Source organism: Prinia subflava, chromosome 10 (genome assembly GCF_021018805.1).
Source record: "Prinia subflava isolate CZ2003 ecotype Zambia chromosome 10, Cam_Psub_1.2, whole genome shotgun sequence".
In the NCBI taxonomy this organism is placed as follows: Eukaryota; Metazoa; Chordata; class Aves; order Passeriformes; family Cisticolidae; genus Prinia; species Prinia subflava.
In genome coordinates, this window is record NC_086256.1 from 19,216,807 (window position 1) to 19,244,539 (window position 27,733).

Sequence of the window (27,733 nt, forward strand, 5' to 3'; positions counted from 1 at the left end):
TTTTTTGATGTCATAAGTAAACTTCTTATAGCAAAGAACGTAGGATTATGTGGTGCATAGGTAACTTCAGGGGTTTAAAATGAAAATTCAGTAGAAAGGTAAAGACATAGCAACTTTTACTATTTACATGCCCTCCTACCTTAGAGGAACTTGTTTTATTCTTTGCATCTTTGCATATACTGGTTTCAGGGTTATTTTTCAGGGCCAGGAGACTTCTGTAAAACTGAAAACCCTGAGTTTTGTGTGATATAGTGGGAATATAGCTTCCAGTTCACTCATTTGCCTTTCCAGCTACATTTTTGCATATCTAGTTTAATTGCACACGTTACAGTATCCACATACTGTTGAGCTTGTTGAATAGTAAAGTCCGTATTATTTTAATATCAACGTATTTATCACAAAGGAAAGCAAGAGCATTTGCAAAATTTTTGTTGGAGACTGTTGGAGACCCAGAACTCAATAAATTCCTGCCTGTTATGTGGCAGGCAGAGGTGGCAGCAGGATTAGCCTCTAGGTTAAAGAGTCAGAAGTTAACTTGAGGCTTTAAAAAGTCAGAAGTGCAGGAGATCATCCTCTTTGCTTGTGGCTAAAGCTGATTCTCATGGGAGATTGTTAACGTGTGTGTTTTTAGTGTTTTGGTAATTGTGCATGTATTCAGAGACAGGATGAAAACAGGTCAGTGGCCACCTTTGTATTTAGGCTACTCTGCCTGATGTGCATGTCTATATTCTTTATGCAGGTGCCCAGAAACATCTGTGATAACAGCAAATCATATTGATCTGAGATCTCATTAGAAATGCAAACCTGTCACACACTTGGTGTCAGGACTGGATCTCTGGTTTTTGTACCATCATCTACTCCGTGTACTTGCCCCAATAATTTAAGAATAATATTCACCTTGTTATGAATGTCACTTAACAAGAGAGTTCACTCAGTTCTCACTCAGAATGGAGTTAGTTTTTTCCAGCTGTTCTGGTTGCCCTCTTGTGGGTTACTTTACACCTTGAGGAAGATACAATAGCAGTGTAGAGGGCTTCATAGCAGTGAAGAGGGCTACTTGTTCTCAGAATTTGCCTAGGCTGTTGCTCTGCTGAGTGATATATTCTTTTCAGTGAAACAAGTAAACAGGATCATTAAATCACAGTTAGAAGAATTTGGTTAGAAGGCAGTGCAGCAGACAGATGACTGTTCTTCAGGGGAATGCAGGATGAAAAACATTGCATTTGTGTTATCTAGAGCTGCTTTAGGTTAGTTACTTAAGTGATTTAAAAGTCTGAAAAAGGCTCAGAAGAGGTCAGAATATTAAAGTTTCTTTAATTCCTCCTGAGGAAAAAAGATGCTTTAAATAAAGAGGATTGCATATTTTATGAGTAATTACATAAAATGTTTTTCTTTCTTGTGAAAAGACATAGCTGCAGAAGCAGCTGGGTAGGAATTTACAAAATGCCATATCCATAGGCCTAGTATTCAATCTACTTTTGGCTATAACTCAAATTCCAATTTAAGATTGTTTACTAATCTATGAAAAATATACCTGGTTGTTTCTTTAGCTTTTCTGCAGTCCATGCTTAGAGTGAAGTGTCACTGAATCTTGGAAGTAATGCTGTCATATAAGTCATGTCCTAGATAAATTTCAAAGCACTTTTAAGAATAATATATATTGCTACTGTATTTCTGGTTTTGTACTGACTTGGAGCACTAAAACCTCTGCTGGCTAGGTTCTTAGGTGGAATGATTAATGTGCATAGAACCATGTGCTTGGGTCACGCATCTCGGTTTAAAAACATGTGAATAACAGATCTGGTCTGGTAATCAGGGTAAATCCAGGAAGTTCTGAAATTCTGAAAGTAAGGTTACTTTTTCACTGTTTCTGAATTCTCACTCATGAAAAGAATTCTGTACTCTAACCCAGGCAAAGTCCTTGCTTTCTCTAGGTTTGGTCCTAGACAAGAAATCCACTGCCTTGTGGAGTAAAGCAGTAGGATAGATTGCTGTTCTTGTGAAAGATGGTCCTTCAGAGGACTTGTCCCACACTCCTGCTCCAAAGACTTACAGAACGCTTTTGAATTTTCCCTGGCTTTCAGTCAAGATTCACTAAAAATGCCTAAGTGATGCCCTGAACCATTTTTGTCATACTGCAGTTTTGAAAAACAGGGTTTCAGTGCCCCAAAGAGACTGGGCCCTCTCTGAAGACTCCCTGTTCATTTCTTAATAGGTCCCTTGTGAATTTCTTGTATTTGAACTTGCAATTGTAACACAATTGTGTTAAATCTGCAGCCAACTAGAAACACTATTTTTAGAGCTGATGTTGTTTTAATAGCTTCAGTACTGCATTCCTTGTTTCTGAGGGTTCTGCCTTCTCTGCTTCAGCGTTTTCCTCTTTGCAGACTTAGTAAATTGATTCTGTTTCACTGGCTCATGACTTGGCCAAACACAGAAGAAAGGTGGAAGCCTGGTTACCTGAAGGCAATATGCCTCTGCTGGAAAAATAATTGCTTCCTGGGAGGATATGCCAGTCTGTGGATATGTATACATACACAACTATTTTTGACATTTTGTATAACATATATAATTGGTTTTGAGTGCATTTAAATGAGTAGAAGTCAAAATAGCCATGAGCAATAGAGGAATCAGTTTTTAACCAGAGGGGGACAAAAATACCTCTTCCCATAGCATCAATAGTTTTAAAAAGCCCTTAAAGACCACATGATATCTGATAGCAACAGGGGAGTTAGCACTCATGCAGATGTCACTCTCGTGTGTCCTTGCATATTCTCTTCCACTATCTTGATATATGTTACATAAACCGATGTAGTGAAAACCTGTTATTTTATATAATGTAATTGTGGATGTATGTCATTGAGTGTAGGTAAAGCAGGAATACATGAAGCATCCTTTTTTTCCAGGACTGAAAGGTTGATTACTGCAGGAAGAACAAGAAATGTTAACTCCAATCTTAGGTCTTAACATATTGACTGAAGTCACTAGAGTGGGAGTAAAATATCTGGAATGACACCTGGGAGAGAGCCCAGGGCGTATTGATCTGAACGGATGTTCCTCAATGGCTGTCGAGTCATGTTCCTCAGAAATGGGAGAGCAGACACCCAGTGAGACTTGACCACAGCCAGCAGTTAATGATCAGAGCATTCTTAAACCGTGGAAGTTAAATAATGATGAATGATTTTCATACTGACTAACTACTGACATTATAAGCAAAGTAAATTAATTTCCAAGTAGGTAACAAGATTTAATTTAGCAGTGTATTGTACTCCTATGAGTCATATTTTCAGTAAAATACTTTATTGGGGTAACCCTTTGCTGTACATAGCACTCTTATAAATCTTGCAGTAGGGATAAATTAATTTGTATTGCTAATCAGCACTAAAGCAGTGCACTCTTCCTACTTACAAGTTCTTGAAATATGGGAAAAGTAAAGATTTTAGTGGCTATTTGTATAGTCTGATTATGTGTGAAAATCATAGGTTTTTAAAATCTAGAAACACAGCCATTCCAAAGATGCAAAGTTTAAGCCTTCAAACACAGATGACTGATTTCAAACCAACTTTTGTTTCATAATGTTAATATTCCCAACCATCCCATGCAATGAATATAAATCATAAATCATTCCTTTCTGTAACTGTCCTTAATAACACTGTACTTAGTTTCTGTCTGGGATTGTACTTGGCAGACATTTTCTGAAATATTTTTTTGCAAAATTCAAACAATGGAAAATAAATAGATGTAGCATATAAAGCCATTATAAACTGAAAAGGCCTAAAGGTCATTAACTGCACTGCAACATGAACATTTTTATCAGATTTATTTAGATTTACAAAATTAACCTTACAAAATGCTAGACTTTGAAAAATGCTGAGTTTGATTTCTATGTGGAGCAGCTTTAACACACTACAAAATGCTTACTTGGTTGTACCACTGTGATTATCAAATGATGGTCAGCAAAGCAACCCTTCTAAAAGAAGTCCACTTTACATACTGTGAAGGGTATTACAGACAACTCCTGGTGGAGAAAAGCAGCACAGAGATGCCATCTAGCAGTAACTCTTAGAAATCTCCTGATACTGGACACTTTCTTCTTTCAAGATACTGCACTTATGAGTAGGAGAAAGGAAGATTTTGTATCCAAATCCTTTCACTGTAGCTGCCTTTCTGCTGAATGTCTAGCCACCCTGTTGGAAATAAATCTTTAATGAAATATATTACCATGGATCATTTTTTAAAATTTTCCTATGTAAATACAGAGAAAAAAATAGAATAAAGTCAACAAATATAACAATTAATAATTATCTTAAATTGAAATTCAGTAATAAGCACTGTGTTAAAATTTATCATTAGTGAGCTGCCTTCCAGTTGTTAAAGAAGAATTTCTACAGCTGATTAATATTTTATACCAAGTTTAAAAGAAAGAATTCAAGAGCATGGGCAATAAATTACTATAGTTGAAACAAAATCTTAGTGTTTCAGAGATTGAGGAATAAACTATATATAAATTTTTGTTACATATTTTACCATAAGATGGCGATACTTAAACACTTTACTATCAGTAAATAACCGAGTAAGTTGAGCACATCTCTGTCACAGTAAGAGTGCCTGAAGGCAGCGGTTTTGACTCAGAGATAGCCTGGTACGAAATTAAAGACTTTTTTTTACTCCTCAAGGCATTATTTTAAAATAATTGATCAATAAAATAAATTGTTACCTGAAAATTATGTAGGACATGACTAGAAATGTATTGTGTATACCAGAAATATCTGTTGTGATTCATCTCCATAAGCTAAATAGTTTGTGAGTGTCAAGGGCATGTAGAAAGTTGTCTTTCTAGGCATGAGCATACTGCACAATTCTTTCTGGAAAAAAAAGAATTTATCATCCCCTTGTTTCCTACAATTAGGTTCATATCACAGATTTGCTTCCCAACCTGCAGGGCAGAATATTATTATTCTATTTAAATTTACCATAAATCAAGGTATAAATAATTGAGCACTAGTTCCAGTTCTGAAGTGTGTTCAGTCAGGACTTGTAGGTTTTTTTGCTAGAAAAATGTTGTTAAAATTTTTACATATAGTTTTCCACAGAAATATGAAATATATTGTTCATAGTAAACAAACTACTGCTTGCCATGTGGCATCTTCTTATGTTTAATGTGGTGTAGGATCCACTTGATCTCCCTTTTCATAATTTATGAAAACCCAATTCGCTCTGATAAAAAACAGATTTCTAATTTTAATGTAATCCTAAGGACTTTTGAGCTTTTGTATTTCTGACCCTTCACAAAGTCAAAAGGGCCTGGAAAAAACATCTGAATATCTCTGAAAATGTCACACAGAGTGATGAATAAAAGGCCATTTTCATGCCCTCTGCAAAGCATGCCAGAGCAAAAAGAGCTAGAAGCAAAGTTTCCAAAGTTCATTTGTGCCATTTCATTCCAGTGCCTCATCCTGTTTTTCAGTGCTGGATGGCGACAGAGAGAAAATGGAACATTTTTTCCCAGTGTTATTTTGGAGTCTGAACTAAAAAGAATTTTTCTGCCAGATCTGTTTGTTTCATTAGTGATTTTACCCTTCTGTGGACAGAGAATTGCTTTTCCTGCTTTTATGCAGTCTCTTTAGTAGATCTTGCTAAGTGTAATGGAAGACAGAAAAATAAAGAAAACGAGTGTGTGGAAACCTGTAGTTATAATGAGACCATGTGCTGCTTTTCACACAGATGTGAAACTCCAGTGTGTGCACTGCCTGATGAGTCTCCTTATAGGTACAGCAATACCTGATACTTTCAAATAAGCTCTTATTTAATAGAACTTATATAACTCATTTCTTAGGTAATGTTATTAATCCTTTATCACCTCCTGCTTTTTTAAGTTGTGACTGTATCTTACTGATTGAAAAGCAGTCAGAGTACTGCAGCCGTAAATCTGATTTCCACTGAATTGCTTTTTAGGTTCTGTTTTTGTTTTTAAAGAGGAGCATCCCTTCCACACTGTTGGACATTCAGTACACATCTGTATATGTACAGATTAATATCTTTATTTTAAATGAAAACCTGCCAGAAGAGCTGAGCATTGTCTCACACGGTTGTCTGGTCCTAACTGGTATCATTAATATGACATTCAACGCCATGCAATATAAATAGTGGCAATATGGTACGGAGTGCTGCTGATAATGGACTGCAATACTATAGCAACGTTTTCTCTTGTCACGTTTTTATAATGCTCACAGTGACTGCATGCCACGAAAAAACGACAAATGAGACAAGCTCTACATCTGTAAAATACAGCTCTAGAGACATCTGCAGACCTGGGGGCTTTCAGTCATTACTGCTTGTAAGTGGTAAAGTGCAATTCCGGTTTTCTAAATGACTTAATCTGAAATCTCCTCCACCAGCCAGGCTGCATGCTAAAACCTATTTACTTTTAGCATTATTTCAGTTTCAGCTGCGATCCCTCGGTGGCTTGAACACGTTTGTAAATAACAGAACTGCAGCAGCCCGCAGCGTGGCTATAGTACTAAATTCGGTGTCTTCACGTGACGCCTTCGGTTTCACTCCACACAAATTTATTTCCAGTCGGAGCTGCCGATCCCGCTTCCCCAGAACTGGTGCAGTCACCCAGCGCTCCGAACGCCTCCTGCCTGGGGCGGGATGGATCGCGGCTGGTCTGCGCTGGACAGCGACCGGCCCTGGACAGCTACCGCGCACTGCAGCCGCTCCCTGCGCGGCGGACCCCGCTCCGCTCCGACAGCCGGGGCTGCTCCGGGGGCCGCGGGCTGGGGGCTGCCCGGCCCAGGGCCCCGCTGCGCGGCACCTGCACCCCGCTGAGGCGGGCACCGCGCCCCCGACCGGGCCGCTCCCCACGCCAGCTCTCGTCTCCCTCCCGGCCGCTCGGACACCACGGGCGGGCACCCGCCTCTCCCCGGAGCCATCCGGGGCATCGCCCGCTACCGCGTACGCCGTGTGCGGGCAGGCTCCGCCGCCGCGAACTTGCCGCCCGGCCGGCTCGTACCTTGGAGGGATCGAGGCCGGCCAGCAAGGACAGCAGCAGGAGGTTGAGGATGCCGGCGGGCGCCCGCATCCTGATCCCGGGGCTGCCTCTCCGCGCCGCTCCTCTCGGTCATTCACTCCGCTCCCGCCGCAGCGACCGCGCCGGCAGCCGCGCTCTCCGCCCGCCCGCCGGAGCCCGAGTGGAGGCGGCAGCGGCAGCCGCCCCGGGGACGCTCATTCCGCGGGCAGCCTCGGCGCGGGGAGGGCGGGCGAGGACGGCGCTGCCCGAGCTGGCGGAGCGGCTCCACGGCCCCGTCCCACCCCGCCCCTCCCCTCCCCCCGGCCAGCCCACCGCGAAGTTTGGGCCCGGGAGACGGCGGAGCCAGCGCGGCTGGACGGGCGCGGAGCGGGCGGCGGATGTGACATCAGCGCCGGCGGGAGGCGCGCGGGCGGGGGGCGCGGGGGCTCCGGGCAGCGGCCGCGGGCTGAGGGGAGGCGTGGCCGCGCCGCTGGGGGGCGCGTGCCCCCCGTGAGGGGCGGCCCCTGCGGCCCCGCACCGGCCGCGATCAGCGCCCCACCGAGCCCGCACCCGGCCGGGATCAGCGCCCCAGCGAGCCCGCACCCGGCCGGGATCAGCGCCCCACCGAGCCCATACCCGGCCGGGATCAGCGCCCCATCTATCCCGCACCCGGCTGGGATCAGCGCCCCACCGAGCCCGCGCCCGGCCGGGATCAGCGCCTGATCACGCAGAAAAATAAAGCTGCGCTTTATCGGCCCTGGCAGTGGTCAGTGGAGGCCCGCTCCTCTGTGGAGGGCGGCTGTAGGCGGGGAGGAGCCGCTCTCCCGAAAGGAGCGCCTGGCACTATGGCAAGGGTGGGTTGATGTGGGGAGTTGCGAAGAGAGGCTTTTCCTCAGGGGAATCCCTTTGGCATCTCCGTCTAGAAAGTTGAGTCAGGGTTTGACTGAGCTCTGGTGAGGATAAAGCCACCTAAGCTTACAAGCTGGCCATGGGCAACAAGGCACAATTGCGTCTCTGGTTTGGTCTGTGAGCTGAGGTGTGAAAGCCTGCGGAGGTGCAGGCGGGTGGAAGTCATTTGCTGAGAGGATCCCTTGAAAGCCTTCCCAAGGGCACGCAGGAGTTTCCTTTCCCCGACACCAGCCAGTATCTTGCAGTCTGGCAGCGCTGCTGTGCCACCAGGGCTGTGGCGTGGCTGCTGTCCGCCTGTGCGGGTCACTTCCACAGGACACGCAGCGATGGCTTTCGGCTTCCTCAGGGTGTGCGTTCAGCATAGCTGAGCATGGCCCAAGTGTAAATAGCAGCACTATCCTCTTAACGTGGGCGAAGAATCTTAATGTTCAATTATTTTCCCTTAGAAGACTCAAACTGAAGATCTATGATCAAGGCAATCTTATTTATGACGCAGTCAAGATTATTATAAATGTAGTTTTTAGCTTTGTGTGGTAAAAATGAATTAGCTTTCCAGTTGGCTTTTTTTTTTTTTTTTTTTTTTTTTTTTCTTTTTTTTTGGTACTATATAATCTTAACTAAGGGAAAAGTGGGCTAAAAATACCCTTAAAAAAGCAAAACTTAAGTGTTAAAATACCAAACTCCAGACAAAACAAAACCTCAAGTTTGGGAGGTTGTTAGGTTAAGTGTGAACAGAACACGAGTTTCTAACTGTGTCCAAGATTGGTGTTTGCCTCCAGGAGCTAAGACCACTGCTGAAGGACAAATGGAGTTTCGTTCTTACAGGCTATCTGAAAAGATTGCATATCCTTGGCATAGGGTTCCCAGATCAAAAATGCTGACTTTTCCTGTGATTTCCAGTGTTTTATTACATTTTTGAATTGCTCCTAGGATTACAATAACTACATTTTATTTTGTGAGTGAATTAAAATTTATGCTTTCTGCGGAGATGTCTTAGACACCTCCTTTTCATCTGCAGTATCTTTTACACAGATACAGTCTTTCATTTCCTTGGAATATAGGTCTACAAATTGTGTTTCTTATGGCATGGAAAGGAAATCATGAATGAGCTTTCATTGATATTCCAGGGTCAGCAATGGCAAGAGACTCCCCTCTGATACAGCCACTTTTGAATTACCTTCTACAAGGAAGATTTAAAGGATACAGAAAGGAGAATTTTTTTTAACCCTCCTGTAGAAAGTATGTAAAAACCCTATTTTATATTAAATAGCACTAAAAAAATATAAAAGGGGACAGCCACATGTATTGATGTGAATTCAATATAAAATAATGGTGCCAATGCACTGAAAACCTCTGGTTGTCCAAAGGACAAAGTGAATGGTGCTTTCAGCAGAAACAATTTCATATGAAAAAGAACATAGGTTGAAGGCCACAAAGGCAAGATTAAAGGTATTTAAATCTTTTCTAGAGCAGCTCAGTGATTAGTTCTCTAATTTTCCCTAGCTTTACTTTCTCCGTGTTTTTCTCTCCTTTTTTTTCCCTCAGTCTATCAGAGATAAAGTTGGCAAAGCATATGAACTCTTAATCATAGAATGCAAACTTTTTAAGGAGCTTCAGTGATGCAGTATGTTTTTCCACTTCCTGATGCTACTTGGAATATTTGTCTTTGAAATCAGTAAAATATTGAAGAGTAAAGGTAAAAAATAAAACCAGCGGTTCCCCTAAAAAAATAAGCCTTCAGAACTCCTGAACTTCTCAGATACTTTTGTGTGTTACAAACTAATAATTTGTTTGATATTTGCAAAGGTACCTCAACATGTTTCAGAAGGAGAGCATAAAATGACCCAAAGCTTTTCTGCTTCATTTTAATAATCCATTCAGAAGAAAATAAAAATATGTAATAGACTCCACCCTCTAGCAACCTGACACTTTTTTTTTTGCCAGAAAAGACTGTCTGAAGAGTGGTGAGAATCATTAGTAATTAGTAACTGAAATAATTCTCTTTGTTAAAGTTTATCTGAAAAATTAAACAAAATGCAAGTTCTCCTGAGAAGTTTTTTTCTGCTGTATGCCATGAAGCAGCAAGGGAATACCTGATTGTGAAGATCTCTCTCTAGCAAAGCTTTTAATCATCCTTAAAACCCCGTGAAATTCTGTGTGAATGACATTTCTTCCTGAGATCTTTGTATGGAGACTGCAGCAGTCAGTGTGAAGTACATGATTGTGAGAGAAAAGAGGAGAGACACCAAAAGCTTTCCTGCAGGCATCAAGGGACAGGGCATTAGCAGAGTGGAGGCACGCTGTGAATGCAGCTTGTCTAGATGGGGAGGGATGTTCTCAGTGTGTGCCTGGAGTTCCAGCAACTCTTCACACCAGACTGCAAGATGTATTGCTGGCAGCTGGAGTAAGACACAGACTTGCTCACTTGGGTGCATGGAGAGTGAAGGTGATAAATTGGCTGTAGGTACCAAATGATACGTAAATAAATAAGTTTGAAGTTCTGCAGTCTGACTTTGGCAGCTCAAAAATAGTGATGGGGGTTAGATCTGTGGAAAGGCAATCTTTGTTTGGACCAGGTAACATCTGAAAACTTTTGAGTTGCAGTGCTAACAAATATTTTTTCCAAACAGGAAAATTCTTCATTATATTGGTCTTATACCTAATGTTTCATGGGTGTTGAATTTTCTACTAAGTTAAGAAGGTGGTCTGGATTTTGAATTTTAAACATTCTCCTGATTGTGAGAATTAAAAGTTTAGGGAATTGGAAAGAAGGGTTGAATACTGACCCTTGTTGATGTTAACTGCTCTGAAATGTCCTTGAAGAGGACAAATTTCTTCTTCACTTCAGAAAAGATTTTGGTATCTCAAGGAAGCAAAGGGTGAGAAAAAGGTACAAAGAAATTAAGCTAGCAATGGTACAGAAGCTAAAATTTTGACACATTATATTTGTTTACATTTGTTAAGAATGTGACAGAAACAGAACACCTGAAGTTCTTTAAAATCAGATGATTATAAAAATTAGTAAAAAAATAGTTTAATTTAGCCAGTGAAGAGTACATAGACATTAAATAAAATATAAAAATATTGCAAATGTGGGATAAAATTCATGGTGGGACTATGTTAAATCATTAAATTTGCTAATATTTGGATAGTTTTTACCATCAGAGTGAAGTACAATTTATAGTTATCAGTGATATTAGCAGAGTAATTTTTGGAATCTGTCAATACTATGACCTTGCTTTCTAATCCAAATCTATATAGCTTAAAATATCAAAATGAGGCTTTAGAAGCATATTTTGATGGTGTAACTGTCCTAGTGATGATTATTTTTCTAAACAGAGAATTTTTTGAAGTCCTACTGGAAAATGTATTTTGATTTTTTTGTACATTATCAAAATTAAAAGGTGACAAAATAATTATTGCAAATAAACTTATGCATAGATGTTTTTCTTACTCTTGGCTTTCTAGAATTGAATCTTTCAAAAGAATTTTTGTTACTGAGAGTTGTTTTAGGAACTTTGCTGTGAGCATTGCCTTTCTTTGCATATCTCTGTAAGAGTGCACTGGCAGTAGTTAAAATCCAAGTTTGTGCACAAGTGCAGTGCTGTTATTTCCACTGAGCTCGTGCCTGTGATGTGAGGAGCTGTGAGTCAGCATCAATTACTGCTCCCTCAACAAACACCAAATACCCGACAGATGGACAGAAGGATTCTGGTACTGGGTGATGTGGACAGACTGAACAGAGAACCAGTGAGTCAGGCACCTCTTTAACTCTCTTTAAAGCTAATCCATATCTAGAATTTACTTTTGTTGAAGTTTAAGTTTGACCTTAATTTTCATTGGAGAAGAAGTGGCCTTAGTAAAGTATTGCCACATATTTACAGTTCATGTGAAATACAAGAAAGACTTAAGTCTGTGGAAGTTTGAATTGTATATAAAGCTAAGATCAGTATTTTTAAACATTTTTGTGATTTGGCTTGCTTTGTTTTTCTTTCAGATACCATGCTTATTTATTTACTTTTTAATTCAGGACTTCATAAATGCATCAAATCTATAAAAATCTATAAAACAAATTTATAAAATAAATTCTCTTTGTGGCCTGTTAGGAGTTAACATAATCTTTAGAGTACAATATAGCTATAGGACATTCAGATTTATAGTTCAGTTATATTTGAATCACTATGAATAGAAATGAGAAAATGTAATTAAGTATTTCATCAGTGTGAAATGTAGGAAGGGCATTCTTTGCAAAAGTGACAGCGTCTATAAAGAACGTTTCTCTATCAAAAATGCTTTTCCTAGAAGGTTGTAGAACTCTGCTCACAAGTGTTCTGGCATTTTCCCCTCCCAGTATGGACAATCACTTTACAACAGATCCCATCAGAGTAGATTTATAGAATTGTTGGCTATGTGTGACTTTTCTAATTTTGTAAATGTTTGTAATAATAATTTTGTAAATATTGTAAAATTTAAGAATTAAGATTCTCTTCTACAAGATCACAAAAAGTATGATCCCATAGAATAAGTGGAAGTTGGAGAGTTAAGATTAAAATACTTTTTATTTCAGAATGGAGTGCTGATAGAAAAATCTAGAAGCTGTTTGATAGAATTTGGTTTGTCTGACTCAAAATGAGTAAGAATAATATGATTTTAAATGCTAGAATACTCACTTGGCAGTGTTAAAAATTGACTGTTATCTCTAAAAAGACATAATTTTTAGCCTGTCAAGTCACAATTAAAGTTGGGCTAAGTAGCTGATTAAGTCTCCTTCTCAGTCACAGGAATCTGTAGAATGTTTAATATTAAATACCTCTTCTAATTTAGGTATTTTTAATGTATTTTGCAAATACAACAGCAGAAGTAACAAAGAGCAGTATTCTGTATGATGACACATGTATGAATTTATTTTGGTATATTCTCTAAATATTTATATGCAGGGAAAACTAGTTTGTGTCTCATAGCATTTATATGAATATTTATTGACCAAAGTGTCGTAGTAAAGAGGCTGCTTGCAATATTCTGGTGTAGCAACATGAAGTTTGTGGGAATGGAAAGGCCAGAGTATCCTCGAGTATTGATCATTGTAGAGTTCCTGGGACTCAGCATCTTGCAGGACTGGGTCTCAAAGCAATAAAATAATAATAAGGAATCACTACTAGGGGTTCAGTTGCAATACCAGTCTTTGTCATAATCACTAAGGGTGCCTTAAGTATTAAGGGAATTTTAGGTCATGATTACAAATGAGGGTACAAACATTCTAATGTACTTTGTGTTCTGTTTCATTTTAAGGTTTTGAATTAACCATCATACCTGATATTTTTCCCCAAATGAAGAATAAGTGTATGTAGTATCTCTTTCTTGGGTGCAGAAATTTCTGCTGGAATGGAGAAAGAAAAGTTTGCATAAGAACTTGTCACAAAGACAAATGGGCTTAAGAGGTGGGTGTTTTCTGTAATATGGTAGTTCATTGCTTTGCTTTTTAATAAGTTTCAGTTTTTAAAAGAACCTACCAGTTGGTGCTATTTGTGGTACTATTGCAATATTCATGCTTCTGTGCCATATAGCCAAGGGCTTGTTATAGCTGATGACATAAACTCAGGCACTGATAGGGTACTTCTTGTAAGTTGGCACATATTTGATATTTTAATTCAATTTTAATTAATGTAGATGTTAGAATATAATTAATTTGGAAAAAAGGTAATTTTTCAAGATGATGCTTACTGAAATCCCTCAGGTGCTTCTTTAGGATTTGATTTTGAATAATGATGTGAGTGCAGTGTAAGAAGCCTGTCAGTGTGCTCTCTGAGATCGGTTTGAGTAGGTAGGTAGCTTTTTAGGAGGTAAATGTTAGGAAGAGAAATACTTTAGAAAGGTGGTCTCAAAGCAGTGCAGTGAGCTAATGAAGAGTTGTGCTGGCTGGGCTGAACAGCTCAGCTAATTCTGCGTTCCACAATGTTCAGTGTCATTTGTTTTTGATTTTCTCATTATGGTGTCAGATTTAGGAGTCTATAACTTGCATGTGGGACATATTATCCCTTTTTTATCCCATTCCATTTGCCCAGTGTTGCCTCAAATGCTTGAGAGTTGGCTCTTAGATTGTTTTGATTTTCCTCCTATCCTGTTGCGCAGCAGCCACAGAGGGATGATTCCATTCATTCTAGTTCCACTCATAGCTCTGGCTATGATACCTGGTCAAAGTAAACACGGGATCTCTTCTTTAGAGCAGAAAGTTTATGAAGATTTTATTCAATTTTCTGTAAGATATCAGCCTGTTTGTAGTTTGTAGAGGAAACAATTGTATTAAATAAGCCACAAAAATTATTGTAGTAAAGATGTGCTTTTGAGCAAGATGTCATGTTTTTTCCCCTCAAAGTGTGGTTTCCATTCCAGTAATTTTGTTATCTTTTATAAAGCTACCCCTCATTTATAACTAGTGTGTCTAAAAAGTGAATCATACCCACAATATTTAATATTCAGGGAGCATAAAAACTACAAATACCTCACATTTGAAGACATAAGGAAGCTCTTTTTCACTATTAAACCAAGCAGTGGAACAGGTTGCCCAGCAAGGCTGTATGGTCTGTGTCCTTGGAGGTTTCCTAGAGCAGATTGAACAAAACTTTGGGTAACTTTGAAGTCTGACTTCATAGCTGACCGTGCTTTGAGCAGCAGTTTGAGCTGGGGACCTCCTGAGGTCTCCTCCAGCCTGAATTGTCCTGTAACAAAGTGAATGGTGGTGCTCTACACAACTGGCTTGTCTCTTCTGCTGTGAGCAACACTTGGAGCAGCCACCTCTCTTATTCCTCAGCATATCTGAGAAAGTATAGGTGCTGCATTTCCCATCAGTATGGATTTTTTGACTAATATGATATATATTATATAGTTATATGTATATTTATGTATTGCTATGTAGACCAGTTAAATATGAATTTTAATTACAGGAACAGTACTGTAGAAGTTGAAAATGCATTTGTTTTTGGAGGCTTTTTTTCAGAAGCCAGCTGTAGTCTTTGTATGAATGGTGTCAAACTCTTTCATAATTAATTATTTTAAAAAGTTGCTTCTCTCTGCTAGTCCCTCACCGTTGCTTTACAGGAACTTTAGCTTGCACATTAATACCACTTTCTTTTGTCCCAAGCCAGAGGAGAGCATTTTAAATCAGAGTACTACTGAGAGTGAGCAGTGAGGTACATCAGTTCTCACATCTGCACTGCATGAGTGTTCATACAAATCGAATGATAATTTTGAATATAACCTAGCTTCAGCTGTTAAGCAGTGGAGTCAACCCCAAAGTTTTAAAGAATTTGCTGAGATAGTGTCTTTTTTAGTTTTAATCCCGTGGGTGAAAAAACCCATGAGACACTACCAATTCTTTTACAGAACACGAACAGTCTTGATTTGACTTGGGAATGAGGAGTTTGATAAGATACTTCTTGGGAAGCAGCAGTTTTTCTTTCAGAGAGAGTGGTACAAATCCCTTGTTGTCATATTCAGCAGATGGCAGCGTGCATGTTAACTGGCTGGGTATCTGCTCACATCTTTTAGCTGCTATGCCATACTGATGAGCAAAGTAATTAATTTGTGAGTGTCTTTAAGGTCAATCACAATGGAAGCTTTCAGTGTGTTAATATAAAATATCATATTTACCCTGAGGGTGCACTGTCACAGCAGGTAGAAATTAATTGTGGAATTAGATTATTTTCTTCCTAGACTACAGCCATGTTGAAAGAAAGAAAATATATAAAGCCAGTAGAGTACAATTCGGAAGCCCAGTGTTTCAAACGTTAAAACACAAATATGACATTTCCACAAATCTGAGTGGCACCAGGATCAGGGCCTGGGATTAGGCCATGAAAGGTCATTCAAAAAGGAAGAAAAAAAAATAAAAAAGAAAGAAAGAAAAAAAGGCATGACCAAGCAAATGTTTGTCTGTGATTATTTAATGGCAATAATGTCACTTGAATTTGGCTGGTTCTGTTTTATAATAGCAGGTCAGGTGTGGAATAAATGACATCTTGTCAAACTCTGAATATAAATACTGAAGGCATATGACAACTGTATAAAACAAATTGCTGTATTAGGTAGAAAAATCCACTTGACTTTTCCAATCTTTATGGTGTTTTTCCTTGTAGTCTTCTTGTCAGACTTGCAGAAACAGGAATAATGGGATACTGAAGACAAAAATCTAAAATGCTGTCCAAACTTTTCAGCTATGCTGGATTTTGTCCAGGGCTCTTAAGGTGAACTCTTCTCTGTGAAGAATGCTATAGACCTCAACTATTGCTGAATGTTATAAATATTCCTTTTTAGCTGTTCAAGAAACATTTCTTCTATTTGTGTGTTTGTAGAAACTGAATTTTAAGGCCTCCTGATTGTATTTGTGTAGATATGAAGAGAAATTGGTAACTCACTATCTTCCATTTATTTAAGAAAGGATAGTGAAAAATTGGAATCATCTAACATAAAGGGATCATGGTATTGTGACCCAAAAAAATCAATCACCCGGGCTACTATTAATTTATGAGTGCATAAATGCTGGTTTGTACCAAGTTCTGTATACCTCACAAGAAATCTTACAACTAAAATTTGTTCAGAAAACTCTAAAAATTTCCCAATGAGTAGATATTTTTATCTAGTTACAGATAATTGGCAATAAAGGAACATGCTATTTTTGCTCACTGATTTAACGAAAAAATTATTCATTACAATTTAAGTTCTCTCTGAAGCAGTGTAAGCTCCTGATCCTGAAGAGATTTATATGCACAGTTATAGATAAAGTTGGTAGGAACATCAGCCAGTGAAGTTAATGAGTGTTGCTTGTCTGTATTTCCATCACTGTGAAGTGCTTGCATTTATTATAGTTCAGATGAAATATGTTTGTAGATCTTTGTAAAAGTAGGATCTTCATTTAACTAGGTTTGTTGGGATTTTTTCCTCCACAACTCTTAGAACTAAATTCTAAACTAACCATTTTTGGTTGGAGATTTTTGTGTTAATTATGGATGCAGAATTCTGAAGCTTTTTTGATGCCTTATTAAAATTTTTATATGGAGATCCAGGCATGTGCATAACCTTCAGCTAGGCTTCCAGTAGAACCATAAAGAAATCAGATTGTATTTCCATCCTGTGTTTCATCTCCCCTTCACCCGTCCTTGGAAAATTTAATTCTTATAATATGGGACATAATGTGTTTATTTCCCAACTAATTGATTTCCGCAGTTAATATGGAGTGTGAGTCAGATAGATCTTCTGTAAAAGTCAAGAACAAACTATTATAACATATTTGACAGGATTTAGGGAATACAATGCATGAATCAGTGTTCCTGTCTCTGTTCAAGTGTATTAATTTCTCAACTGATTAAAGAGAGAGAAAGATTAAGGAGAAAGAGAACTGGAGAGAAAGAAAAGCTTTATTCCCATAATAACATCTGTTTTTCTTTTGTGTGCATTTAAAGGCAAATATTTGCTTTCTCGTGTTTAATCTTGTTACAAAATAAATGCCCACATAAAACCACAGCTCAGAATAGTAATGTAACATTGAAAGAATGATATGAAGGAAAAAAAATAATTACCTCTAGTCTAGGAAGTCTTTAAAGTTTTTCTGCAGACAGGCTATGACCATTAGTTTTGATTAATTCATTCAGCCAAGAAGACCAACAGTTTGGGCTGCCGTAGTTTTCAGTCTGATTCCTTTAGAGCTGTCACTCTGCTGTGCTGAGATGCCTGCAATAGAATTAGAAGTTATTGGCACTGTCTAGGGCACTGCTGAATAGTTTACATGTAAATCCATTGCAACTGAAATAATGTTTGCATTGTGGAAATGGTCAAACCGGTCTAAATTATTGCAGTCAGTTTTTGTGTGTAGACTTCCATACTTCAATGAATACATAGAATTCAGCATAGTATGAAAAAGAAGAAAAATTTCTGAGTGAGCAGAACTGTAAGGTGAACCAGGAAGAGAATGATAACAGCTTGTAAATTTTTAATCACTTCTAAATTCTCTTATGTCAATTAATTATTTGGAAAGTTACTGAAGCCGTTACTGCCTAATAAAATATTTTCTTTAGGCATCTGGTTTAATTTAACAACTGGATGCTGGAAATCGCAAAGAAGGTGCACGGTGGCTCCAGGTGATCTTCTGACAGAGGCTGAGACCTCATCATCAAACCCCTGCATCATTTAGTTGAGAAGATGTTTCCTTCTGCCAAGGCATAGGATTTAGGTTAAAGTGTGAGACCTAAGTTCAAAAGAACATGAAATACTTGAAAATAATTGTCCAGAAGAGGAAAAATAATGTGATGCTTTTTGGAGCACTGTTTGAACAGTAACAGACTGACAAAGCATGAACTATATTGGAAAGTGTTTGGGTTGACTAGTTCAGAGTTTTTTTGATCCTGTTTCCTACAGGAGAAAAAGGCAAATAGTTTTTTCTGTCCTTCATCTTCCCCTTATTTTTTTGAAATGCAATGTTGGCTAATTTAATCCAAATTTAGGAGAGGGAGAGATGTGTCAAGGAAATTATTTTAATATTAGAATGGGGGGAAAGTATTAGTGGTGGTAGAGAGGAGAGAACCAGATGAGCACTGCTTGCAGAGAGATCTTACATTTTATTGTTCTGTTTGCTAGCAAGGGGATCAGCATATCTTTACTTCTAAACCAGTCATGGGCCAAAGGAACCTCTTATGCATTTGGTATTGAGAAGTCCTTGAACAAGGCAAGCACATTTTGAATGAGGAGTATTCCTAATCTTTTATTATGAATATTCAGTTGGAGTCAATGACATTGGTTTGATAGTTTCTTGTTAAATAATCCAGTTAATATGTACAAATACTTAGAAAAAGAATTTCTGGAATGTATCAGTTTTCAGATGGATCAATACCTGTCTGTATACTATATGGGTCTGTGACAAAATATATTAGAATAGGACTAAATGGTGTTATCTTATAGACCTGTAACTACCACTCATGTTCACACATTTTTGAATTATGTTTTAGGTAGAGTGTACAATTACATTTGAAAGAGCAGGCTCCCTGGGCTGGCATGAGGCCATTGTTACTGACATTTCCTTACCTGTTAGATTCTGTAGGAATGTGGTTAGCTGTGTTCTAAAATGTAATTTCCCAATTAGTTGCCTTTACCTAAGTGAAATTAGAGGCATTCTCCATATTTTGATTGTCCTAAACCTCTGAACTAGAGTATCTTGATTTTATTATTCATTTTCAATTGAGAAAATGTGTTGCCTAACTAGATTTAGCAAATTAATTCTATGAATTATATTGATATTAATCTAAGAATTAAAAACTACCTTTTTCAACCAGAGCTCTATAGAAAACTTGTTGAAAGATTTTTAATGGTCTCACTTTTTCCAGACTATTAAATGATGTCTTTTAGAAAGATGCTAAGGGTTTTAATGCAACTTGGTTCTCCCCTTCTGTGGGACTGACTGAAACAAGATCAAAGGCATCCACAAAAACCAAAACCAGATACAAACAGTGAGTTCTTTCTCAATAAGCTTTGCATAGCACAGCAAAGTTTGTAAAGATGGCACAGCTCTCCAGGCTAGGAAAGGAAGATAATAGAAGTACTTAAATAAAATTCTGCTATTTGTACTTCAGAACCTCAGCTGTAGTCTTCAGGTGGCTTGGTTGAAAAGTTGCATGTAAAACTGTTTATATTAATTTATTTTCATATGTATAGAACTTATGTACACAGAGGGAAGACTAACTGAAATAGTATTCCTGAGTTTTGTAAACAGTTTTCATTCTTTGTGTAGAAAAATGATGTTTTTTGGCATCTAAGTGAACATGAAGTAGAAGGAAATATTTTTGATTGGTCTTGATATTTTATGGCCTCCTCAGGTACAGATTTTTAAAAAAGTTGGGAGTCATATCTTAGACAATGTTTATGGAGTGCAGATATTTATTATTCACATAGCAGTAGAAGGGAAATGAAGGTAACAGAACGGGAAGAGCTGTGAACAGAAGTAAAAAAGACGGAAATGACTGAAACAAAAAATATTGAGTGACAAGCAAAACAGAAACTGAAAAAATCAAGAAAAATTATCTAATTTTTTCATAATTTCTGATTACCTACTTATCTTAAAAAGCCCCAACCTTAAGCACATGTAAAAACACATGCTTTACTGAATTTGTATTATTTTGAGTTACGTTATAAAGTTTGAGTTTCAACAAACTAAAACTGAAAATGCAAAAAAATTCCCATGTAATTGCATTTGTGATGTTTCTAATCAACTCTTCATCAATAACGACTTGTGATACAACCCTGTGTCATAGACACACTTCTTTTTATAGATATGGCATTCCATACTTACAGAGGGTGAGCTGATTAGAAATTGAGGAACCTTTTGAAATTTACTCATCATTAATTTGCAATATGCCATTCCCAAGAGTCTTGGTTTGCGCAGATGCTGACATTTAAGTCAGTGTCTGTCAGCATAAATGACATATATAACATGCATACATGGCTAAGAAAGCTGTTTCTATTGTGTAACACAGAGCCTTAGAAATGTTTAATGTCACTTAACTTTCAGGCAGAAGAAAACAACCCCTTAGGATATGGTTGTTTTTATTTTTTTCCCTTGTATAAGGTACAGTGATCTTAAATGTAATTTAGTTGCTCAGATGATGAAGTTTCCCTTATACTGGAAAATGTTTGTGTTTGTGTTTTTGTTGTCCCTTTTAAATCTCAACATCTGAGTCACAGTCAGAATTGAAGGAAGACTGTCTTTTCTTCTCTCTCAAAAACTGTTTGAGAAGAGCTCTTGCAGAATGCATACTGCTGCCTTGCTATCACAAAGTAGCATCAGGAAATGTGTGACCTAAACCTCAGTGAGGTGTAGCAAAGAATGAGTACAACCAGCTGGAATTTAGCCATGTCTGCTTGGACAATGCAAAGTATACTCAGTTCTTACATTTTACCTGTGCTGCTGAACTCAATGATTTTATCTCTATTTTTAATTGTGTTTATAAAAAATAGTGCAGTTTTGTCTTCTGGTTTCTCTACTAGGCTCAGACTAGGAACTGTCAAGTAAATACTGGGAATATTGAGACTAAGTCTAACTGTTGTTGCCAGTTAAAAACAGTGGAGCGCACAGATCCTGGGTATCATTTTGTTTCTTCTATAAATTTCAGAGGCATAATTGCTGGAAAAATGTTAATTTCCTATGAACCCTCTCGTAAGCTACCCACATTGTGCCCAGTCACAATTTATATGTGGGTGAGGTCAGGCACAATTTGGTTGATGTGTGCTCTCTGGAGTATTTTGCTGACTTTATATATTGGTGTTAGTATGGTACTCCTTCATATTGCAGTGGTCTAGATCATTGCAAATTAAATGAGAGATTAGATGAAAGCTCCTTGTTTGTATTTGCTCTGCTCTCTAAGTGTGGCATATGGTCTTGTGCAGACTAGGAGTTCTTTTTGTGCCAGATTAAATACTCAAAATGTCAACAGCACATGAAAATTAAGGAAAAAGAAGCATCACAAGAATAATGGAAAGCTCAAAAGATATCCATAAGCATTAGAGTTTTTGTGTTAACAAACATGTCAAAATCCATATAATGTTTTACTTGCTTGTAGAAATTTACTGTTCCCAGGGCATTACCTCATGAATCACTTGCAACTCTGAAGAAGTAAAAATTTCTTACCTGTTCCAATTGCTTTGTGTGTGAATGGGCTAGTAAGGGATCTGCTAAGGCCTATGAATTCCTGTGGGGAAAAATGGGTCAGGAGAATTGGTGACAGAATTTAATGTCATTGGGTTGCACTAGATCCAAGTGTAGACCCTGTCTATCCTTGACCGCTGTATTCTTGTTGGAGGAAGCAAAGTGGCTGTCAGTTAAAAAAATCAATATATTTGCTCAATAATTTAATTATTGAGTCTTTAATTTCATTTGTATGTGTAAAATTTCATTGAAATTTCTTACAAATCAACTCAGAATCAAGACTACATTGTTTGGATGAACATGAAAATACTCACCTGGTATTCTCATCAGTTTGATAGTAACCCTCCAGAGGTACAAGTGGACTAACAGTCCTGGTCAATGTCTAATTACTGTACACTTGAAATGATTGTGAGGGCTTGGAGAGAGTGAGAAAGAAAACAATTTATTGTTGTGTGAAAGCGATAACCTGAAAATGAGATATGCCTGGTTTGTGTTTATTGATGGCTCATTTTAACAGCTCCATTACCACAAAGAAAATAGTTTTCTTTTAAGGCACTATAGAGAAAGTACTATCTGAAGAGGGCTTATTGCTTCCTATCCATCATGAAAAGATGTGGCTTTTAATGAAATATGCATAAAAGTAATTTTAGATATGTGACCTACATAATCACACTCATCCTGAGAGGCCAGGGTAGAAAATTTTTCTATTCAGAATAATTAAACTCCCCCATTGTATTATTCTTCATTAATTCAATATTCTTCTAGAAAATAAAGCTCCCGCAACAGTTTTAGTAATCAGCTTTTCAGATTTATGAGCTATTTTTATGCCAGTATTGTTCTGTGAGACAAGGCTGCTTGATCAATTGCCAGGTAACTGTTTCAGGCTTTCCCAACACCCTGCTAATCCCGCACATTAAATTATTTTTAATTGAGTAACTTCATTATTCAAAAAATCCCCTTTGTCATGATTCTGTAAACATTAACAGTATCTTATACAAACAGTTACCTAAATATAATCATGTTGCTTCCTTCATCCCCATATCTCTCATGTGCAGAAAAAAAAAAGTTTCCAAGCAAAGAAGAAACATACTGGAAGAATTAAAGAAGCTTATTATCATTGAAATTATTCCCCAGAGTACAAGACCAGTTTTAATCAGTGGTCCAGATACAAGACAGTTCTAAGAAAAATTTTTGAGAGGTGCTTTCAGTAGACTTTTATGTGTATAAAACCAGTTATTCTTCTTGTCTGCAAGGAAAGGTTCTATCTCAAGCCTTTGTAAGTACAAATACAATGAGAATGTAAAAATTTTGACTAAGTGGAAGTGATTCCGGTAATGTATTTTTGGGTTGAAATAAGGAAGAGATCACAGGGACAGTTTGCTTTAAAGCAGTATGTTTTATGTTACCCAAAATGATGGAATCATTGAAATTAATGTTCATGCATTCTTTGTTGCATAGTTACAGGGAACCAACTGCCTTCTTTTCAGCTGAAAAGTGGCTTTTTGAGTTCAAGTGCTCTTCACTGAATCACTGACAGTCACAACAATGCCTCTCCTAAAAACACCCAAAAGGAAATGAAGGGTGTGTCTGAAAGAATCAAGAGGGACTGAGGGGGAAGATGATGTAGCTGCCTTTTCTACTGCATCTTCCTTGTTCTTGTAATGACTCAGAAATGTTTGACATTCATGATGGAAGAAGAAATCTTTGCTGTCTCTAGTGAAAACTTTATATTTTATGAGTTCTTGTAAGAATCCTTCACATAACAGTATTATTTTTACAGAGGGTGAGAAAAAGGTATTTACATCATCTGACATATATATTCAATGTTCCCTTGATCAAAACTGAGGCCTCCAGTATGTTGCAGCAGATTAAACAAGATAGCTATAAAAGATACCTGACTTGCTATTATAGTTGATTTTTAGCTCTACATGCTGCTGAGGGTCAATCATTATTAATTCTGTTAATTTTTCACCTAACAGCGGCTCACACAGTAAACCTCATAGCACTGCTTTCTGTTCATGACCCATGCTCAAGGCAATTAAGACAGAAAGGGTTTCTCCCCAGACTTCACGCAGAACAGTTGTACAGTAGCTGATAGGTCAAATAAACCCCTCTCTTTCCATCAAGAGGAACCTGCACAGGATTTCATTGAATGTGGTGTAACATCACTTTAAGGAGTCCAGACATCTGCATGGGTGATTTAGACCCTCTATAGTGAGTAATCAGAGTTGATATGTACTAAAGGCAAACTTGTGGAAATCAGCATAAGGAATAACAATCTATGCTGATGTGATAGTTTTTGTATAGTCCTTTGTGGTACCCTTTTTAGATTGGATAAAAGTATACATAAAATTTGGAGGCTGGACTGCTAAACCATGTACCTTAAGCATATAAAAATTAGGCCATGCAATTGCCCTCCAATCCATTGACCAAATACACCATTACATGCTGAGATATCATGTGAATTAATGTCTATTTTTGCCAGTAGTGTTAGGTATGCTTTTATTTTTTGTTGATGAATTTTCATAAGAAAATGCATCTGGTTTAAAATCCAAGTAATTCCTGATTACAGGCTTGATCTCCAGTCAAATATTCAGTTGTTTTGAATTGACCTTGCAAAGGAAATTCAGTTGCCAATAAATGGTTGCCAAAGTGAATGCAGTAAGATTTCTAATCAATGAAGAAAACTATGTTGTTTTGTTTAATTTTTTTTACCATTTTGTATTCAGTTTTTTAGTTTCAAACTTATTGATAATTTCTATATTTCAGCACTGAAGCTCTTATCCTGGAGAGCCATGCTGCGTTGTCTCTAGCTCAGATCTCTGCCTCATGTCTGCAAGTGCATAGTAAGGTGTATAAACTGTGTTTGTGTAGGGTTGTGTGTAGAGGTTGATGATGGTAGAAAATGTCTCCACTTGTTGAAATTGCCTTGATACCTTTATGTGGTAAATGTGTGGTAAGTTGTTTTTTTTCGGTTTGTTTTGTTTAAGGTGACTTGTAGTATGGAATACACAGTCCTTTGCATATTTTTTGTCTACAGGCAGTTCATTGATGCAAAACAAGTTCTATCGTTCTAACTGGATATCCAACCCCACTCATTTATAACAGTTTAAAGACATGAAAAGCAGCAAGGAATTTGATTCATTGCCTGTTAGGACCTATTCAGGAAAGTATAATGAATGAGATTTTTATCCCTACACTTTAATAGATTAGAAAAAGAGTCCCAGTCCCTCCAGAAATACAGGGTCATGTATGGTAGTGTGCCTGATTTTCTGTTCCAGGAAAGTTTTGTGTTTCTTGTTATTCTGTGGTCTGTCATCATTTCTGTTGTCAGTGTATCCTTGCATGCAGGCTATTCCTATTTATACTATTGTGTGTGAATCCTGTCAGTCATCCCTGCATTTCTCAGTTCATGCCCCTGCTGTGTCTCCTTGCCTTATGCTTTTTGTCCAGCTATTTCCCACTTTCTCTCTCTGGCAGTTTCCAGTCGCAGTGATGGACTGTGCTGTCCATGCTTCAGTGTCTTCATTCTCCTTTGGCCTCTGATAGGCCAGGCTTCTGGATGACAATACATAGTTGTCTCTGAACTGTCATTGGACAACTACTAAGAAAAGAACTAGTAATGTTCTTTTTATTTAATCCTCCCTGTTCCAGTGTGGTTTTGATGTTTTAGTTCTATATTTCTTATGATTTCATTGTGAACTTAATTCAATGTTGGTAATTATTTTGTATATGCAACATCTATATTTACATTTATGTTATGCATATATGCCCACATTATATCTTTGTATATACATCTATAATTTAGATATTGACTACTGATCATCACAACTGGGAAAACTTTCTGGGGAGAAAATTGTTTCAAATTCCTGCTTTTCTCCCATCATAATTTACAGTTACTAAAATAATTTTTGAATTTTGAAAGCAAGAAATCAAATTATTGGTGTAACATGGATAAAACAACAGAAGATGGAATAAAATCATGCTTCACTGTTTTTAGTGTATTCAGTCATTTATTTGTACTTGAGAGGAAGCCAGAACCAGAAGTTAGGTTTTTCAGAGGGAGTGTCAGTTCCAGTGCTCACTATTGTGTACATAGGGACACTTTGAGGACCAGTTTGAAAAACTCAAAGGATACCTAATGCTTCAATGACTAAACTAGCTGCCTACCAGATCTCCAGTACTGTAGTAATGGTCAAAGGTTGCAACTGCAGTGTGCTACCTGAAGAAAATGTGGATACTAAATGACCCTTGTAGATATCTCAAAGTACAGTAAATTAATTAAAAAGCTGGGAAGGTTTTCATGCTTCACTGTGTGTAGGATGATGAGGGGAAATTGCTGATCTGATGTGGAGAGGAAACCCAAATACCTTTGACTCTGAAGTTGGCAAATCGCATGCAAATGGAGGTCCTGAGGGATATTAATGAAAGCAGGAACGAGGCACCCTGGTTTTGCCTCCCTTGGGAGGCAGTGCCAATACTCTGTGCCTCCTTTTTATATTTTATGCATTTTCTAGAAAATTGGAATGTTGTGCTAACATTAATCCAAGCCTTTCAAGTTTTGTGTTTTACTGAAGGGGAGTTGCAATTCATAGAAAGTAGGTATTATGAAGATGAAAGGCTAAGTATGGGTCTGACCTTGTATTTAAAAATCCAGGAAGGATTGCTATTAGTTAGCTTAGGCTTTTGAATATTTTTGCTTGATGAAGCAATTTTATTCCTTCTATGTGCCTTTTTGAAGAACATAGGGTAGAATATTATGTACATCAAGGCTATACTTTGTTTTACAATATTGATTTATTGTTAATTGGAGTAGAACCAACTCTGAATACAGATATTTCCACACACTCTCCTGTTAGCATTTATAAAATTAGGAAATATTAGATTATGGGGAAGCACACTTTTGGATTGGCCTTTTCATGGGCCAGAAGCCATGGACTAAATTCTCATATTCATACTTCTCTTTCACAGACACTTCACTAGGTGCACATAAATCTTCCTGCTCCTTGTAGTAGAGGAGCAAGACTTGCCTAGTCTTATGTGGTTTTGCAGGTACGGGAAATGTGTTAGTCCATTTGGCACTGAGCATTATGGTTTATACAGCTGATTTTTATTATCCAGAGTTCAAGAATTATTTTTTAATTCCTTCTAACGACTTTAAAGAAAGTTTTTCAAGTAATAGGTCTGATTTTTGCTGTCTTTGAGCATTGTTTCTGATATCTCTTTCACTCTGGAAGTCTACCACATCATTTGGAAGCTGATCACAAGGCTTGAAGTGATGGGTCTTCCTGTATTTAAATTCAACAGCTATCAGCTTAAATTACTGTGCTTAAAAGTTTATTTATTATAACATGAAGGCATTCTTTTCCTTTTCTTTCCCTTGTCTCCTCTTCTTGTCTCCTGCCTCCTTTCTGCTTTCATTAACAAAGACTGAAAGACTGGTGCTCAAAGGCAGATTTGCATTTCTTCTATTTCCAGTCCAAATACGTTCCATTTGCTTATGAAATTAATTTTAGACAAAAAAAGTTCCCTTCCAATTATGTTTTTATACATTTGTAGTGTAATAGTGGTTTTCTTCAACCATCACAGAAGCTTTATGAAGTATTAGTATTTATCCTTATGTATTTATGGATGAAATAATGTTAATTTCAAGCTGTCTCTTCCATTTGCTAAACATAATTTCTCACTGTAAGCATTTGTTTCTTTTTCTCTGTGCATAGGCTTTAAAAAGCTTATGAAGTACAGTTTATAGATGAAGTTCACTGTCTTGCATTGGAGTTATGGTTCTCCTAAATGCAGGTTAACTGTAGCAGGACAAAAGGAAATTCAAAACCAATGGGGATAAATTTATACTAAAAGATCAATGAAACTGGTAGTTGGCTGTTGAGGACTATTGTTGAGTATTTGGGGGTTTTAGGTTAGGATTTTGTGTCCGCTTTCCTTAGAAACCATTATTTAATTTGTTTCTTGAGTTTTGTTTGCTGAGTCTAGGACCATATGCATGTTTGATGACAACATCAGTGAGGGAGGAGGAGAAGTCTCCAGACCACAGATTTCTGGAGTGAAGGCTGAGGAAGCCAGTAGGCTCAGAGTACGACAATGGCCAGAGTATGCCCTCCAGAGCCCCC

General features: G+C 37.8%; 1 protein-coding gene across 1 annotated transcript in view; it reads right to left on the reverse strand.

Moving 5' to 3' along the window:
• OLFM3 (olfactomedin 3) overlaps nt 1-7,235 on the reverse strand; it is a 50,290-nt gene extending 43,055 nt beyond the window's left edge. The window contains exon 1 of the mRNA XM_063407630.1: nt 7,016-7,235. Coding sequence (XP_063263700.1) covers nt 7,016-7,084 — 69 coding nt within the window. The 5' untranslated portion in view covers nt 7,085-7,235. The remainder of the gene's footprint in view (nt 1-7,015) is intronic.
• Between the last annotated feature and the right edge of the window lie 20,498 nt (nt 7,236-27,733).